Source organism: Zophobas morio, unplaced genomic scaffold (genome assembly GCF_036711695.1).
Source record: "Zophobas morio isolate AGI-343-1 ecotype UQ-CSIRO unplaced genomic scaffold, CSIRO_AGI_Zmor_V1 ptg000010l, whole genome shotgun sequence".
NCBI lineage: Eukaryota > Metazoa > Arthropoda > Insecta > Coleoptera > Tenebrionidae > Zophobas > Zophobas morio.
The window spans coordinates 1,558,415-1,574,424 of record NW_026972115.1 but is presented as its reverse complement, the minus strand read 5'-3'; the positions used below and the strand labels follow the sequence as shown (position 1 = coordinate 1,574,424).

General features: G+C 34.3%; 1 protein-coding gene across 1 annotated transcript in view; it reads left to right on the top strand.

Moving 5' to 3' along the window:
• The first annotated feature begins 250 nt into the window (after positions 1-250).
• Positions 251-16,010, top strand: part of LOC135125975 (lachesin-like) — a 261,363-nt gene continuing 245,603 nt past the window's right edge. Inside the window, exon 1 of the mRNA XM_064051762.1 lies at positions 251-595. Coding sequence (XP_063907832.1) covers positions 538-595 — 58 coding nt within the window. The 5' untranslated portion in view covers positions 251-537. The remainder of the gene's footprint in view (positions 596-16,010) is intronic.

Genomic DNA, 16,010 nt, shown 5'->3' with positions numbered 1-16,010 from the left:
TTTTCCCAAACTAACTTTACGTCTAAATAAACAACAACTCAAGACAACAATAAACCCCCCTCTACATTAACACAACCCCCCAAAGGTCACCCGATACCCAGCACCACCGCCACCTCCGCCGCTCGCTGGCGTCCCTTCACTCGCCGAAAGTCAGGAAGCGCCGCCAACGTCTCGGGCCCATATTGGCGCAGGTCCGGGCGGCGTCGCGGCGCAAAACGCCGGCCCGGGCTCCAGTTCGACGTCGCGACGCGCCGCATACGCTCCGGACGAGTTCGCGCTGATTTCGCGCCGCTAGCGTCGACTTTTCGTGGAAAGGGATGAGTGTGGCGGCGTAAGTTCGAAAGTTCGCGGATTTTCCGAGGAGTGTCTGCCGGCGACCGGGGACTCAGGCGGCCGGTGGCGGCGATTCGCACACCTCTCCGACGCGGGTACGGGCGCTAAAAATACCGAGTGGGGCGGCGGGCCTCCGGCGGCGGTGAGGCGGATGTTGCGATGACAGTGAAGTGATTCGGCGGACGGGCACGGTCAAGAGGCGCGATGCTGCAGGAGGGGTTCCTCATAAAAATCGCCATCGTCTCGATGTTCATATCAACAGGTAAGGGGCGGCTAATTGGGGAGGGGGGGATTGGTTTAAAGTCGGGGGGCGGGCGGTGACTTGTTGAGTTTGAAAAGTTTTCGAAGATTGTTTTTAATTAAAAAAAAAAAATCAAAATGAAGAGCGTCAAGGACAGTCAAAAGTGAAATAAGAGTTTTTTTTTTTTGAATTTTAATTTCTTCTGTTTGTTAATATTACATGAAAAATAAAATAACAAGATGGCTACCTCTGAAAAATTAATATCAGAAAAGTAAGCAAATTATGCTGAAATGAACTTGAGACGTTTTCCTAAAGTTCTTAAAAATTCCTCATTTCTTAAGATTTTCAGGTAAATTCCATTTTCGCTGTTTGTCTTCCATTTAAAATCTCTGTGCTCGTTGTTTTATGGCTTTTAAACCCGTGTCTCGACGAAATCTCTGAATTTTTAAAATCCTTCATAGAGATAATGCATTTTTTTATACATAATTTATAGTGTGCTTTGAATGTCAAAGTTGAAATAATAACTTGTTTGAACAAGCATACATTGGTTAGGCAACACACAATACTTAGTTGTATACGTGTGATTTTTATTTCTATATAATTCTAGACTCTTCCTGGACTTGCTCGCCTCCCGTCGGTCCTAATATTAACAAAACTGTTATCAAAATTTTCCAATTTTTTGTAATTCTTGAAATTTCCCCCAAAAAAACATTGAAACAAACCCCCTGAATTTTTATTATCGTTCATATGCTATATACAAGTATCCGAAAACATCCGTCGATGTTTACACTCAAACTGTAAACACACTGATCAAATTAACGATCCCCACTTACAAAAACAACTCGTTCTCATGCAAATATTTGCTTTATCTGCCTCTCGAGCCGCATTTTTTTGAATAAATACCGCAATTATTCCAGTCGATCCGACTCGCGTTTTGTCAAACCTGCCTTATCCCTTCTGTCATATTCCGCAGCCTCCTTGATCCATTTAAAGTAGTTTTTTATTTAAATTCGGCACATGACATATGACGTTGGTTTTATTGAAAAATTCATCCATTCCGCCGCAAAACACTGCGGTTTTGCGTCAATTTTGATAGATTGGAGCAATTTTTTCCAAGGTGCGCCGGAGTTTTGTAGACATGGTGAAAAGAAGTGATGATGTTTGAAATTCGCTCTTATTTTGTGACGCGGGATTATTGATGGCTCGATTATGGATACTTTAGCGGGTTTAGTGCGATAGTGGTGTTGCAAATTGACAGTGAAAATGTGTGATCGAATTAGCGCTTGGAACAAATCGCGAGTGAGGTTATGTCGCAGCGTCTTGTCGCGGATTGTCGCCTGACCGCTGCAATATGAATAGATAATAGAAGGGTATAAATAATGGAGCAGCTTCACATTCTAAGCGGTGACACCCCATTATTTACTGGGATCGAGTTTTAGAAACATGATATTGTTGCGAAGGTTGCGACGACAATATTTTTTATTTAAAATCTGTCACATCGGGCGCCTGCTTTTTCGGATATCTTTATTTGACAAATAGCTATTATTTGCAAGAAAAACTCACACTTTTCAGAAATATAAGCGCGATATTCGTGTTGGATTTTCAGATCGCTATAAAATTCGACGCATAAAAAACGCGATCGATAAGTTGGGATTAAAGCGGATTATCGGAGTTATCAATCGATAAATTGGAGTTCAAAGTTAACTACTTTATTGCTGTGAATGCGGCTTCCGGGAACAAAAATCGTGAATGGATCACGTCATTGTCCGAAATAATCCAATTTAATAAAATGTTTGATAGCGTTATTTATGGGCCATAAAATTATAGCGGTGACGTTTTAAAGTGATTTAACGTGTTGTGTTAGTAAATATGCAGTTGCGATAAATTTAGGAAATTGCTGAGTGTCAAACTTAAATTTTCGTTTTTCCTTTATAATTATTTGTGTGATTGAAAATGCTCAAATCTCGGCGAAGCGAGAGGTCAGAGAGCTAAAATTCCGAAATTCTTTCAAGCTTACGTTGAACGGCTTCTCCTTTATGTCTGAACTTCCATTATTTGGAAACAGGGGTGCAAATAAAATTTAATTCTGATGAAGTTTGTGAAGAATTTTATCACTTTGAAAACTTTGCTGTAACTTATTTACGTAAAAGCGATAATTAAAAAAATCTTTTGTTGATGGCAACCAAATAAATTGAAAAAATGCTGTCTTTGTTTGTTACGGTTGTTTAAATAACGAAATAGACAAATAAATTACACTGAGTAGGTTCATTTTAGCGTATACGTCACACTACTTTCAAAATGGTGACTCTTAAGTCACAGCGTGCGTCGTCGGTAATGTAGAACTCTGCAGTGTAGATGCCGCTGGTGGCTAGTAGGGGGCGCTTTATTATGCTTCTAAAGTAGCCGAATTTTGCAGTTTTAAACTTTCTTCGTTATGTTTATATTTTTGGCACGACGATTCACTTTTTTTTGCTGATTCTTGATTAAAAATGCAGCGCCCAGAAAAAGTTGGCGTGGTTGTGAATTTTTGATGCGTCGGCCCCGCTTTCAGCATTCTAACTCAGCGACTTAATTGCCCGAGAAAAAAAATCTCCCATTATATAATCCCTCGTTAAGTAAACTCGGCACGCTAATTCGTACTCCAAGACAAAGAATTTTCCAGTTATTGACTGTTTGTCTGTTGACTTTTAACGCAATTCTTATCCTTCAAATTCCCGCGCCCATAACACCTTTTGTTATCTTTCGCCCCCTTAATCATCCGTATTTCATAGCACCCCGGCCTATCAGCTCCAAAATCATCATTTTTTTATTTGCAGAGCACCCCTCATCATTCCCGCTATCTCCGTCTTCAGACAAAAGTAGATCCCGCTGTATTCGTACATCTGATTGTGAAACGTTCACAATTAAATTTAATCTAATGCAAATGTCTTTCGCATGCCCCGGCGTCTCCGCCTTCCTTTAACATTTATGAAATTTGATAATTCCAGCGCAAGTTCCCGAAACCTTACACTAAATTAAATTAAGCCGAATTAGCCCGTTTTTCGCGTCTTCTGGTCATCGCTTTCCTTGATTAAAATCGATAGTCGGACGCACCCATCATCCATTACCCGTACGTGTAGATATCGGAATTCCATCAGCACCATGCCTGTCGCATCATTCACATCTTATGAATATGGTAATTTGGGAAAAAGCAGAGCGCGGGGAATTTCTTCGTAATCACCTCCGCATTACGGGCGTAATGAAGTCGCGGCTGGAGCGGGTCACGTGACGGCCGGCGCCCAATTAGCCGCTCCCACGTGTGCACTTGATACTTGACCGGGCTGCTGCCAGCACCTGTGATGAATCGCCCCGATTAAGCCGGGAACTTGTCGTTTTCTTGTCGCTGTTTGTTGGGGAAATTTCTAATTTCGACCGAATTATTTAGGAATTCGGCCGGCTGAAACTCATTAACAATGAAAATACTCACGTCAGGCCCTTGTAAACGTCGTTCGAGGCATCTGCTGCGTTATTAAGGGACGGGACACGATCTCATCGATAAACCATCGAAATTAACGCGACGATAATTGTTGCAACAACGGGGCGGGTTTACGGGGGAGTTGGGGATGCTTTTAGGAGAGAGGTGAAGTGCGTCGTAAAAATGGCGCAGGGTGGAGTCTTTAAAAAGGGTTAAGTGGAGGTTTTGCCGAAATTTGAGCGTTTTTAGCGAAAAATCAGAATTTAAGTAAATGATTTTGAATAACGTATGTTCTTTCAGAGTTTCGTTACAAAATAAATTAAAGCTTTCAGCGAAGTTTATCGAATTTAATGTTTTCGACAAAGATGCCGACTTCAAGGAATATTGTTAAAATTAGCACAATATGTGATCTAGAGACGATTTTTGAACAAATATACCTCTTATACAAATTAATTAAGTAATTTAATGTCTTGCACAAAAAATGGTGGAGGCGCCGGGCTAGACAATAATTTAAAAATGATTTGGTTCGAGAACTTGCGAAGATTTTCTTTCTAAAATAATACATTTTAGCAGAAAATGTAGATTTCTCTTGATATATTGCTATCTGAACACAATTACACAGCAAACCCAAATTTTCCATTCAAGAAAATTGAATTCTTCTTGAGCTTATTTCACCGAATTTAATATTTGTCACAAATACGGCCTACGTCTTTTATGCAATCGTAAAATGAATACAATGATCTAGAGATGGTTTTTGTACAGAATTATCTGTTTTCCGAATATTTTCAGGAGGTTTCATTTTTGCACAAAAATGGTGGAGTCACGGCTTATAGAAAACTAAAAAATTATTTTTTTCTGGAATTTTTGAAGATCTTTATAAAACAACCGACATTTTAGAAGAAAATGTTGAATTCTTATATATATCCATCCCCATCTGAACACAATTTGATTTTCGTTTAATAAATACTAAACCCTTTTGAGGTCAATTTCAACCAATTTATTATTCTCGTCCAAGACGGTTTTTCTCCGCGATTTGAAGATATATTATTACAGTTAGCACAAGATCGTGATCTAGAGACGATATTTGAAGTGAATTAACTCGTCTCCGGGTGACTAGGCAGGATTAATCCTTGTTTAAAAATGGTGAAGGCGCCGGGATAGAAAATACATAATTTGAAAATTATTTGTTGCGAGAACTTTTAAAAATTTTCTTTTTGAAATAATAGATTTTAGCAGAAAATGTTGATTTCCTTTGATTTATTGCCATCTCAATACAATCAGACATCAAACCCTGATTTTCGTATCAAAAAAACTAAAACTTTTCGAGATCAATTTCATCTAATTTAATATTGTCGTCCAAGACGGTTTTTCTTCGTGGTTTGGAGGTATATTGCTAAAATTAGGACAATATCGTGGTTAGAGACGATTTTTGAACATAATTACCTCTCGTCCAAATTATTTAAGTAAGTTTAATTTTTGCACAAAAATCGTGGAGGCGCCGGGTTAACAAATAATTTGAAAATTATTTGTTTCGAGATCTTTTGAAGATTTTTTTTTCTAAAATAATACATTTTAGCAGAAAATGTACATTTTGTTTAAAATATTGTCGTCTGAATACAATTAGACAGCAAACCCAGATTTTTCCATTCAAGAAAATTGAACCCTTTTCGGACCAATATTTCAGAATTTAATATTTTCCACGAAAACGGTTTGTGTCTTTTATTTGAAACCGCAATGGTAAAATTAATACAAAGTGATGATCTAGAGATGGTTTTTGTACAGAATTAGCGGTTTTGCGAATATTTTCAACAGGTATACTTGGTGTATAAAAATGGTGGAATAGCGGCTTATAGAATAAATTGAAAATTATTTCTTTCTGGAGTTTTTGAAGATCTTTACAAAACAACAGACTTTAGAAGAAAATGTTGAATTCTTTGGACATATCCACATCTGAACACAATTAAACGTCAAACCCTGATTTTTGTTTAAAAAGTACTAGACCCTTTTGAGATCAATTTCAACCAAGTTAATATTCTCGTCCAAGACGGTTTTTCTCCGTGATTTGAAGGTATACTGCTAAAATTAACGCAAAATCATGATCTAGAGACGATTTTTGAAGAGAATTAACTCGTTTCCAGGTAATTAAACAGGTTTAATTCTTGTATAAAAATGGGGAAGGAGGCGGATAGAAAATAATTCGAAAATTATTTGTTGCGAGGAATTTTAATGATTTTCTTTCTAAAATACTTAGTACATTTTTGTAGAAAATGTTGATTTCCTTTGATATATTGCCATATGAATACAATAACACATCAAACTAAACCTTTTCGAGATCAATTTCAACCTATTTACTATTCTCGTCCAAGACGGTTTTTCTCCGTGATTTGAAAGTATATTACTAAAGTTAGCACAAAATTTTGATCTAGAGACAATTTTTTAAGAGAATTATCTCGTTTACAGGTGATTAAGCAGGTTTAATTATTGCATAAAAAAAGTGAAGGAGCCGGGATAGAAAAGATTTTTAAACAGAATTTCCTGTTTTCCGAATAGTTTCGATAAGTTTAACTTTTGTACACAAATGTTGGTGGCGCCGGGCTAACAAATAATTTGAAAATAATTTGTTTCAGGAATTTTTGAATATCTTTTTTTAGAAGAATTTAGACACAATTACGTAGCAAACCCCGATTTTCGTTTCGAGGAAAGTAAACTCTTTTTAGACCAATTTGATGCAGTTTAATATTGTTATCAAAGTCGGGTTTTCTCGATGATTTGAAGGTATTTGGCAAAAATTAGCACTAGGTTGTGATCTAGACACGATTTTGTAACATAATTACCTCTTTTCCAAATTGTTTAAGCAAGTTTAATTCTTGGGCAAAAATGGTGGAGGCGCCGGGATAGAAAATAAATTGAATATGATTTGTTTCGATAAGTTTTGAAGGTCTTCTTTGTAAAATAACACATTTTAGCAGAAAATGTAGATTTTTTTTGAAATATTGTCATCTGAACACAATTACACAACAAACTCAGATTTTTGTTTCAAGGAAACTGAATCCTTGTGGAACCGATTTCATCAATTTTAATATTTTTCACAAAAATGGTTTCCCTTTGTTTTTGGAAGATACAATGTTTAAATTAATACAAAATCTTGAATTATAAATGATGTTTAAATAGAATTCCTTGTTTTCCGAGTAGTTTCGACGAGTTTATTTTTCCACACGAATGGTGGAGGCGCCGGGCTGACAAATAATTTGAAAATTATTTGTCTCAAGAATTTTTAAATATATTTTTCTAGAAGAATACATTTGACATAAAAATGTAGATGATATATTGCCATTTGAACACAATTACATAGCAAACCCAAATTTTCTTTTCGAGGAAACTAAACTCATTTTAGACCAATTTGATTCAGTTTAATATTCTTACCAAAGACGGTTTTCCTCCGTGATTTGAAGGAATAGTGCTAATATTAGCACAAGATTGAGATCTAGAGACGATTTTTTACATAATTACCTTTTTTTCAAATTGTTTAAGCCAATTTATTTCTTGCACAAAAATGGTGGAAGCGCCGGGCCAGAAATTAATTTGAACATTATTTCTTTCGAGAAGTTTTGAATATCTTTTTCCAGAAGAATATATTTTAGATGAAAATGTATATTATATATTGCCATTTGAACACATTTACATAGCAAACCGCGATTTTCGTTTCGAGAAAACTAAACTCATTTTAGACCAATTTGATTCAGTTTAATATTTTCATCAAAATAAGTTTTTCACCGTAATTTGAAGGTATATTGCTAAAATTGGCAGAAGATTGTGATCTAGGGACGACTTTTTAACATAATTACCTCTTTTTCAAATTGTTTAAACAAGTTTAATTCTTCCACAAAAATGGTGGAGGCGCTGGGTTAGAAAATAATTTGAAAATGATTTGTTTCGAGAAGTTGTGAAGGTCTTCTTTTTAAAATAATACATTTTAGCAGAAAATGTAGATTTCTTTTGAAATATTGTCATCTAATTACAATTATACAACAAAACCAGATTTTCGTTTCAACGAAACTGAATCTTTGTGGAACCGATTTCATCGATTTTAATATTTTTCACAAAAATGGTTTCCCTTTGTTTTTGGAAGATACAATGTTTAAATTAATACAAAATCTTGAAGTATAAATGATGTTTAAATAGAATTCCTAATTTTCCGAGTAGTTTCGACGAGTTTAATTTTCCACACGAATGGTGGAGGCGCCGGGCTAACAAATAATTTGAAAATTATTTGTCTCAAGAATTTTTTAATATATTTTTCCAGAAGAATACATTTTACATAAAAATGTAGATGATATATTGCCATTTGAACACAATTACATAGCAAACCCCGATTTTCTTTTCGAGACAACTAAACTCATTTTAGACTAATTTGATTCAGTTTAATATTCTTATCAAAGACGGTTTTCCTCCGTGATTTGAAGGTATAGCGCTAATATTAGCACAAGATTCAGATCTAGAGACGATTTTTTACATAATTACTTTTTTTTTCAAATTGTTTAAGCAAATTTATTTCTTGCACAAAAATGGTGGAGGCGCCGGGTCAGAAATTAAATTGAAAATTATTTGTTTCGAGAAGTTTTGAATATCTTTTTCTAGAAGAATATATTTTAGATGAAAATGTAGATTATATATTGCTATTTGAACGCATTTACATAGCAAACCCCGATTTTCGTTTCGAGAAAACTAAACTCATTTTAGACTAATTTGATTCAGATCAATATTTTCATCAAAATCAGTTTTTCTCCGTGATTTGAAGGTATATTGCTAAAATTAGCAGAAGATTGTGATCTAGGGACGACTTTTTAACATAATTACCTCTTTTTCAAATTGTTTAAACAAGTTTAATTCTTCCACAAAAATGGTGGAGGCGCTGGGTTAGAAAATAATTTGAAAATGATTTGTTTCGAGGAGTTGTGAAGGTCTTCTTTTTAAAATAATACATTTTAGCAGAAAATGTAGATTTCTTTTGAAATATTGTCATCTAATTACAATTATACAACAAAACCAGATTTTCGTTTCAAGGAAACTGAATCCTTGTGGAACCGATTTCATCGATTTTAATATTTTTCACAAAAATAGTTTCCCTTTGTTTTTGGAAGATGCAATGTTTAAATTAATACAAAATCTTGAATTATAAATGATGTTTAAATAGAATTCCTTGTTTTCCGAGTAGTTTCGACGAGTTTAATTTTCCACACGAATGGTGGAGGCGCCGGGCTAACAAATAATTTGAAAATTATTTGTCTCAAGAATTTTTTAATATATTTTTCTAGAAGAATACATTTTACATAAAAATGTAGATGATATATTGCCATTTGAACACATTTACATAGCAAACCCCGATTTTCGTTTCAAGAAAACTAAACTCATTTTAGACCAATTTGATTCAGTTTAATATTTTCATCAAAATCAGTTTTTCTCCGTGATTTGAAGGTATATTGCTAAAATTAGCAGAAAATTGTTATCTAGGGACGACTTTTTAACATAATTACCTCTTTTTTAAATTGTTTAAACAAGTTTAATTCTTCCACAAAAATGGTGGAGGCGCTGGGTTAGAAAATAATTTGAAAATGATTTGTTTCGAGAAGTTGTGAAGGTCTTCTTTTTAAAATAATACATTTTAGCAGAAAATGTAGATTTCTTTTGAAATATTGCCATCTAATCACAATTATACAACAAAACCAGATTTTCGTTTCAAGGAAACTGAATCCTTGTGGAACCGATTTCATCGATTTTAATATTTTTCACAAAAATGGTTTCCCTTTGTTTTTGGAAGATGCAGTGTTTAAATTAATACAAAATGTTGAATTATAAATGATTTTTAATTAGAATTCCTTGTTTTCTGAGTAGTTTCGACGAGTTTAATTTTCCACACGAATGGTGGAGGCGCCGGGCTAACAAATAATTTGAAAATTATTTGTCTCAAGAATTTTTTAATATATTTTTCCAGAAGAATACATTTTACATAAAAATGTAGATGATATATTGCCATTTGAACACAATTACATAGCAAACCCCGATTTTCTTTTGAGAAAACTAAACTCATTTTGGACCAATTTGATTCAGTGTAATATTCTTATCAAAGACGGTTTTCCTCCGTGATTTGACGGTATAGTGCTAATATTAGTACAAGATTGAGATCTAGAGACGATTTTTTACATAATTACCTTTTTTTCAAATTGTTTAAGCAAATTTATTTCTTGCACAAAAATGGTGGATGCGCCGGGCCAGAAATTAATTTGAAAGTTATCTGTTTCGAGAACTTTTAAAGGTTTTCTTTTAAAAATAATACATTTTAGTAGAAAATTACACATAAAACCTCGATTTTCGTTCCAAGAAAATTAAACTATTTACAACCAATTTAATATTTTCTACAAAGGCGGGCTTTATCAATTATTTACGGATATATTGCTAAAATTAGCATAAGATAGTGATTTAGACACGATTTTTGAACAACATTATTTTTTTCAATTAGTTCACTGAGTTTAATATTTGTTTGCATAACATATAAATGTTTCATGTCAAAATCCCTTTTCAAACAGACATCATAGAATTTAAATTTTCCATAAAAGAGAGATTTTCTGCATTATTTGAAGTTATACGTCGAAAATGAGGACAAATTCATGATCACGAGTAGAGAATTTTAATTTATAGAAGCAGTGGAGACGCTGAAATGAAAAATAATTTTTAAAATATTCATTTGTAGTACATTTTAAAAATAAATAATGCATCTATAGACATGTTGCTCTCTGAATAAAATAACAACTCAGACATACATTTTCGTGTACAGGAAATCAAACTGTGTTCATCGAATTTAAGTTTTTCTATTTTAATGTGTTTGCTTTATAATTTAACGAAACCGGATTTCGTTTCAAATCTATCAAGTTTTAGAAAAAATAAAATTTTGTTTCCCAGCACTAAACCATTAATACGCCAATGATGGACAATGACAGCGTAATCCACAATCGATTCATTACAGTTATTACGATAATATCACCCGGACATTATCATTAACCATAACTGATATTTCCACTCCCTGATTGAAATAAGGCACGTCATCCCACTACAATTTTTCACCCCTGTTAATTAACAAGCCCGATACCTGGGAATATTGACTCCCTGGTAGATTTAATAACTTCTCGGTCTCTTCACATACCCCGGATGTTTTCACTCTTAATAACTCCGTACCACGTACACGTTCTCACTACCCGTAATTTTCCATACGTTGATTTATGAGCCCGGAAACTTCCTCAGCTTCGGAGCACATTTATCGAAAATCAATTAAACAATGAACTTCCATAAACAATAAAGTTGAATAATTAATCGCAGCGCAGCTGCAAGCCGTCTCTCCGGCCACAACAAATCAGTTACAATCAGATCTGGACAATAACGTGCATCGGTGTACAGCTGCTCGATTTTAATATCCAGAACGACAATTCCGGGCCTCGGCCCGTAATTACTGGCGGAAGCCTCGGCCGGATTTCTCCGGAGACACTGCAGTTGAAGTAATGAAAATAAAACGCGGTTTTTGTTTTAGCCGCGATAATTCATCTTCGTATAACTTTTTATTTTATCATCACTTGTGCGACTTTGTGGGGAAGTAAGATTTATATATGGGACGGGGCGCACCTTCCGAGATGTCTGTCCGGGAATGAGACGGTCGCCGCGTATCCATCATAATTCCTTCTTTTTTTAAAAAATATAATAATAATAAGGTGGCGGATGATGAATGTGGAAGTGAGGAAGTTGGAAGGTTTTAAGTAGTTTTTCGAGTTGGGTGGAGGGGGTTGTTTCTGCTTTGCGGCAGGGATGTCTGAGATGTTTTTGGAAGTAGCGAGGTTGCTTGATTGATTTTTTACACTGTTGAGCAGCCAAGAAATAATAATACAAACAAACAAATATTTTATTATCAAATGACGTTTCTTCAACAAAGCGCGAACACGAAAAACACTTCTCTCGTCTTATCTCGTCCTGACTGCTGGTTTTGTGCATTTTAAATCCGTCATTTTCCTACAAAGCGCCCCTCAATCAGACCCTCGTCTCTGGTCCAAAACCGACAATAACTCGAACAATACCGCCCGCAACAGTTCCGAAATCTGTCTGAAATGCGATAAGGCGAAGGTCAAGCCGAAGCCAGACTGACTGTCCAGATTGACGCGAGGATTTGTTGATGATAACTTCATAAGTCTCTAAGCCTGGGGAATTAGAGGGAATCATTAATCATCGCATTGTTGCTTAATCAGCGACTGGATCGCCGGGATGGATCTGACTGCAAGAACGAGAAAAGATTCCGATCCTGCACCGAGATATCGGATATTCGGGCTTTGTTCGCTGGTTGTCCGATGCGAAAACATTCCGAAAAGTCTAGCAAATCTTTTGTAACGCGAAATAATTCGGAGGGAAAGTTTTGTCGCACGTGAAAGAGCTTCGAATCAGGTTAACCGAAAATCGAAGGACAAAATCAACTCCAAAAAAAACACAAAAACGAGATAATTTTGACATGTTGATTGTAGCCGGATCCACTTTGTCATTGGATTTTCCTGCGACTTACCCCAGAATCGCCCCCTCGTCCGCCTTGTTTAATTTTCAATTTCACTTTTCCATTTACGCCGACAAAGAAAAACAGCCGAGAGCGAGAACGAAAGGGTAAATTTTCTTTTAATTTCGGCAGCGTGACGCGATCGCGTGCCAAAATAATTAAGCGAATTGTTTCGATAAAACGATTATTTAACGCTCACCTTCTAATTTCAATTTGAGCATTTCTTATCTCGGAAATTAATTATACGCACTAAAAAATTGCGAGTAACGAGTTTAAAATTATGGAATTTGCATGCGGCGATCGAAAAGGGATTTGAAAAAGTGTGATTAACGCTTTTTATTCCTGATCTAGTTTAAACCGTGTCCGGCGCATCGACACGGTTTCGCCCCCGGGGATCGATGACCGCCGCCCCTGGATGGCGCGGGGTGGATTCTTGGGGTTGTTGGGGATGAAGAAGATTTGGCCTCACCACATGTCGTTTCCAAAGTCATCATTTTTGAGACATTTATTTTAAAAACTTGATTTTGAAACTGAAAATTTGGAAAATATTTGTCTGGGACTATTAACACGCTATTTTCCGATTTATGTAGCCGAGATTTTTATTCTAATTTTTTTTTGGATTTTTGGCCAACTGCCAAATGCCCTATTTTTGACCTTTTTTCAACATTTTCGAAAATTACCCAAGTATGTAGTTATATATTTTCGACAGAAATTGTTCTCGGCGTCAATTTTTCGAAAATTCTTACCGTTTTTCCAAAATCATCAAAACAAAATAAAATCGTTTTTGGGGTATCTTAAAAATTTGAATTTGAAACTGAATATTTGAAAAACTTGTGTCTAGGACTATAAAGACGCTATGTTTTTCGATTCAATTCATCAAGATTTGTATCCTGGAATTTTCTGCTAATTTTTAGGCAACTTTACCAATGCTCAATTTTTCTGTATGAAATTTTTTATGTTCTTCTGATCATTTTCCAAAAATCAGCAAAAGAGATCAGTTTGTTGATTTAGATCTTTTAGTTAAGAAGTGTTTGTATACAGTGAATGAATTCTTAGTTTGATGTATGTCTTTGTAATGTATTCTCTTTTGTTTTATTTTCTATACTGACGATTTCCATACAAATGTATTTGTCTCTCTGGAAATAAAATGATTATTATTATTATAGAAGTCGTTTCCATGTCATTTTTTCGAAAATTTGTACCAATCTTCCAAAATTATCGAAACAAAATAAGGCAATATTTGAGATGTTTTAAAAATTTGACTTTGAAACCGAATATTTTGAAAATCTTTGTCTGCAACCATTAACACAATATGTTTTTCGATTCAACCCGTCAAAATCTATATCCTAGAATTTTTTGTAAATTTTTAGGCGGCTTCACCAAACGCTTATTTTTTTATACGGAATTTTGAGCTTCCTCCGCCCATTTTCCAAAAATCAGCAAAAGAAATGTCTTTGTTGATTTAGAGCTGCAGAAGTGGTTTTCGGTTTCATTTTTTTGAAAATGTGTACAGTTTTTCGTTTCAGCTCGTTAAGATCATGTTTTCTAGAAGTTTTTGTAAATTTTTAGTCTATTTTACCAAAGGCTAGAATTTTCAAATAGAAAATTTTGATCTTTTTCCAACCATTTTTCAAAAATTTTCTAAGTAGATTGGTTTGTTGTTTTTGACCTTTAAAAGTTGTTTTCGGCTTCATTTTCGCGAAAATTCCTACTGTTTTTCCAAAATTACAAAAACGAAATAAAGCAATTTTTGAGATATTTTGAAAATTTTATTTTAGAACCGAATATTTGTAAAAACTTTGTCTGAGAGCATAAATTTTCAATGTGTCACGGGTCGGCTCGTCGAGATCTCTATCTTAAAATTATTGTGAATTTTAAAGTAACTTCACTAAACGCTTGAGTTTTCAAATTTCAAATAAAGCAATTTTTGAGATATTTTGAAAATTCAATTTTGAAACAGAATTTTTGAAAAATCTTTGTCGGAGACTATATAAACGTATGTTTCTCGAGTCAGTTTGTCGATTTATATCCTAGAATTTTTGTGAATTATCTTAAGGTAACTTTGCCAAACGTTCGAGTTTTCAAATTGAAAATTTTGACCTTTTTTCAACCATTTCCCAAACATTTTCTAAGTAGATTCGTTTGCTGTTTTCGATCTTCAGAAGTTGTTTTCGGCTTCATTTTTGCGAAAATTCCTACCATTTTTACAAAATTACCAAAACGAAATAAAGCAATTTTTGAGATGTTTTGAAAAGTTTATTTTAAAACCGAATATTTGTAAAAATTTTGTCTGAGACCATACATATTCTGTTTCTCAGATCAGCTCGTCGAGATCTCTATCCTAGAATTTTTGTCATTTTAAGGAAACTTCACCAAATTCTCGAGTTTTCAAATTGAAAATTTTGACGTTATTCGAACCAAAACTTTGTAAATAGGTTCTTTTGTTGCTTTCGACCTTCAGAATTTGTTTTCGGCTTTATTTTTTGCAGGAAGTTCTACCGATTTTCCTAAATTACCAAAATGAAATGAGGCAATTTTTGAATATTTTGAACTTTTAATTTTGAAACAGAATTTTTGAAAAATATTGGTCTGAGGCTATATAAACGTAGTTTCTCGAGTCAGCTCGTCGAGATCTGTATTCTACAATTTTTGTGAATTTTAATGTAATTTTACGAAATTCTCGATTTTCGAATTAACAATTTTGACGTTTTTTCAGCCATTTCCCAAAAATTCTATAAATAGATTCTTATGTTGCTGTCGACCTCGAGAACTTGTTTTCAGTTTCGTTACTTTCGAAAATTCTTACCGTTTTTCCAAAATTACCAAAACAAGATAAGGCAATTTTTGAGCTATTTCGAATATTTGAATTTGAAACCGAAAATTCGAAAAACCCTTGTCTGAAACCATAAAGGTTCTATGTTTCTCAATTCAGTTCGTCGAGATCTATATCCTAGAATTTTTGTGAATTATTTTAAGGTAACTTTGCCAAACGTCCGAGTTTTCACATTGAAAATTTTTACCTTTTTCCAACCATTTTCCAAAAATTTTCTAAGTAGATTCGTTTGTTGTTTTAGACCTCTAGAAATTGTTTTTGGCTTCATTTTTGTGAAAATTCCTACTGTTTTCTAAAATTATCACAACGAAATATAGCGATTTTTTAGACATTTTGAAAATTTTATTTTAAAACCGAATATTTGTAAAAACTTGGTCTGAGACCATAAATCTTCTATGTTTCTCAGGTCAGCTGGTCGAGATCTCTATCCTGGAATTTTTGTGAATTTTAAAGTAACTGCACTAAACGCTCGAGTTTTCAAATTGAAAATTTTGACGTTTTTCGAACCATTTTTCAAAAATTTTCTAAATAGGTTCTTTTGTTGCTTTCGACCTTCAGAAATTGTTTT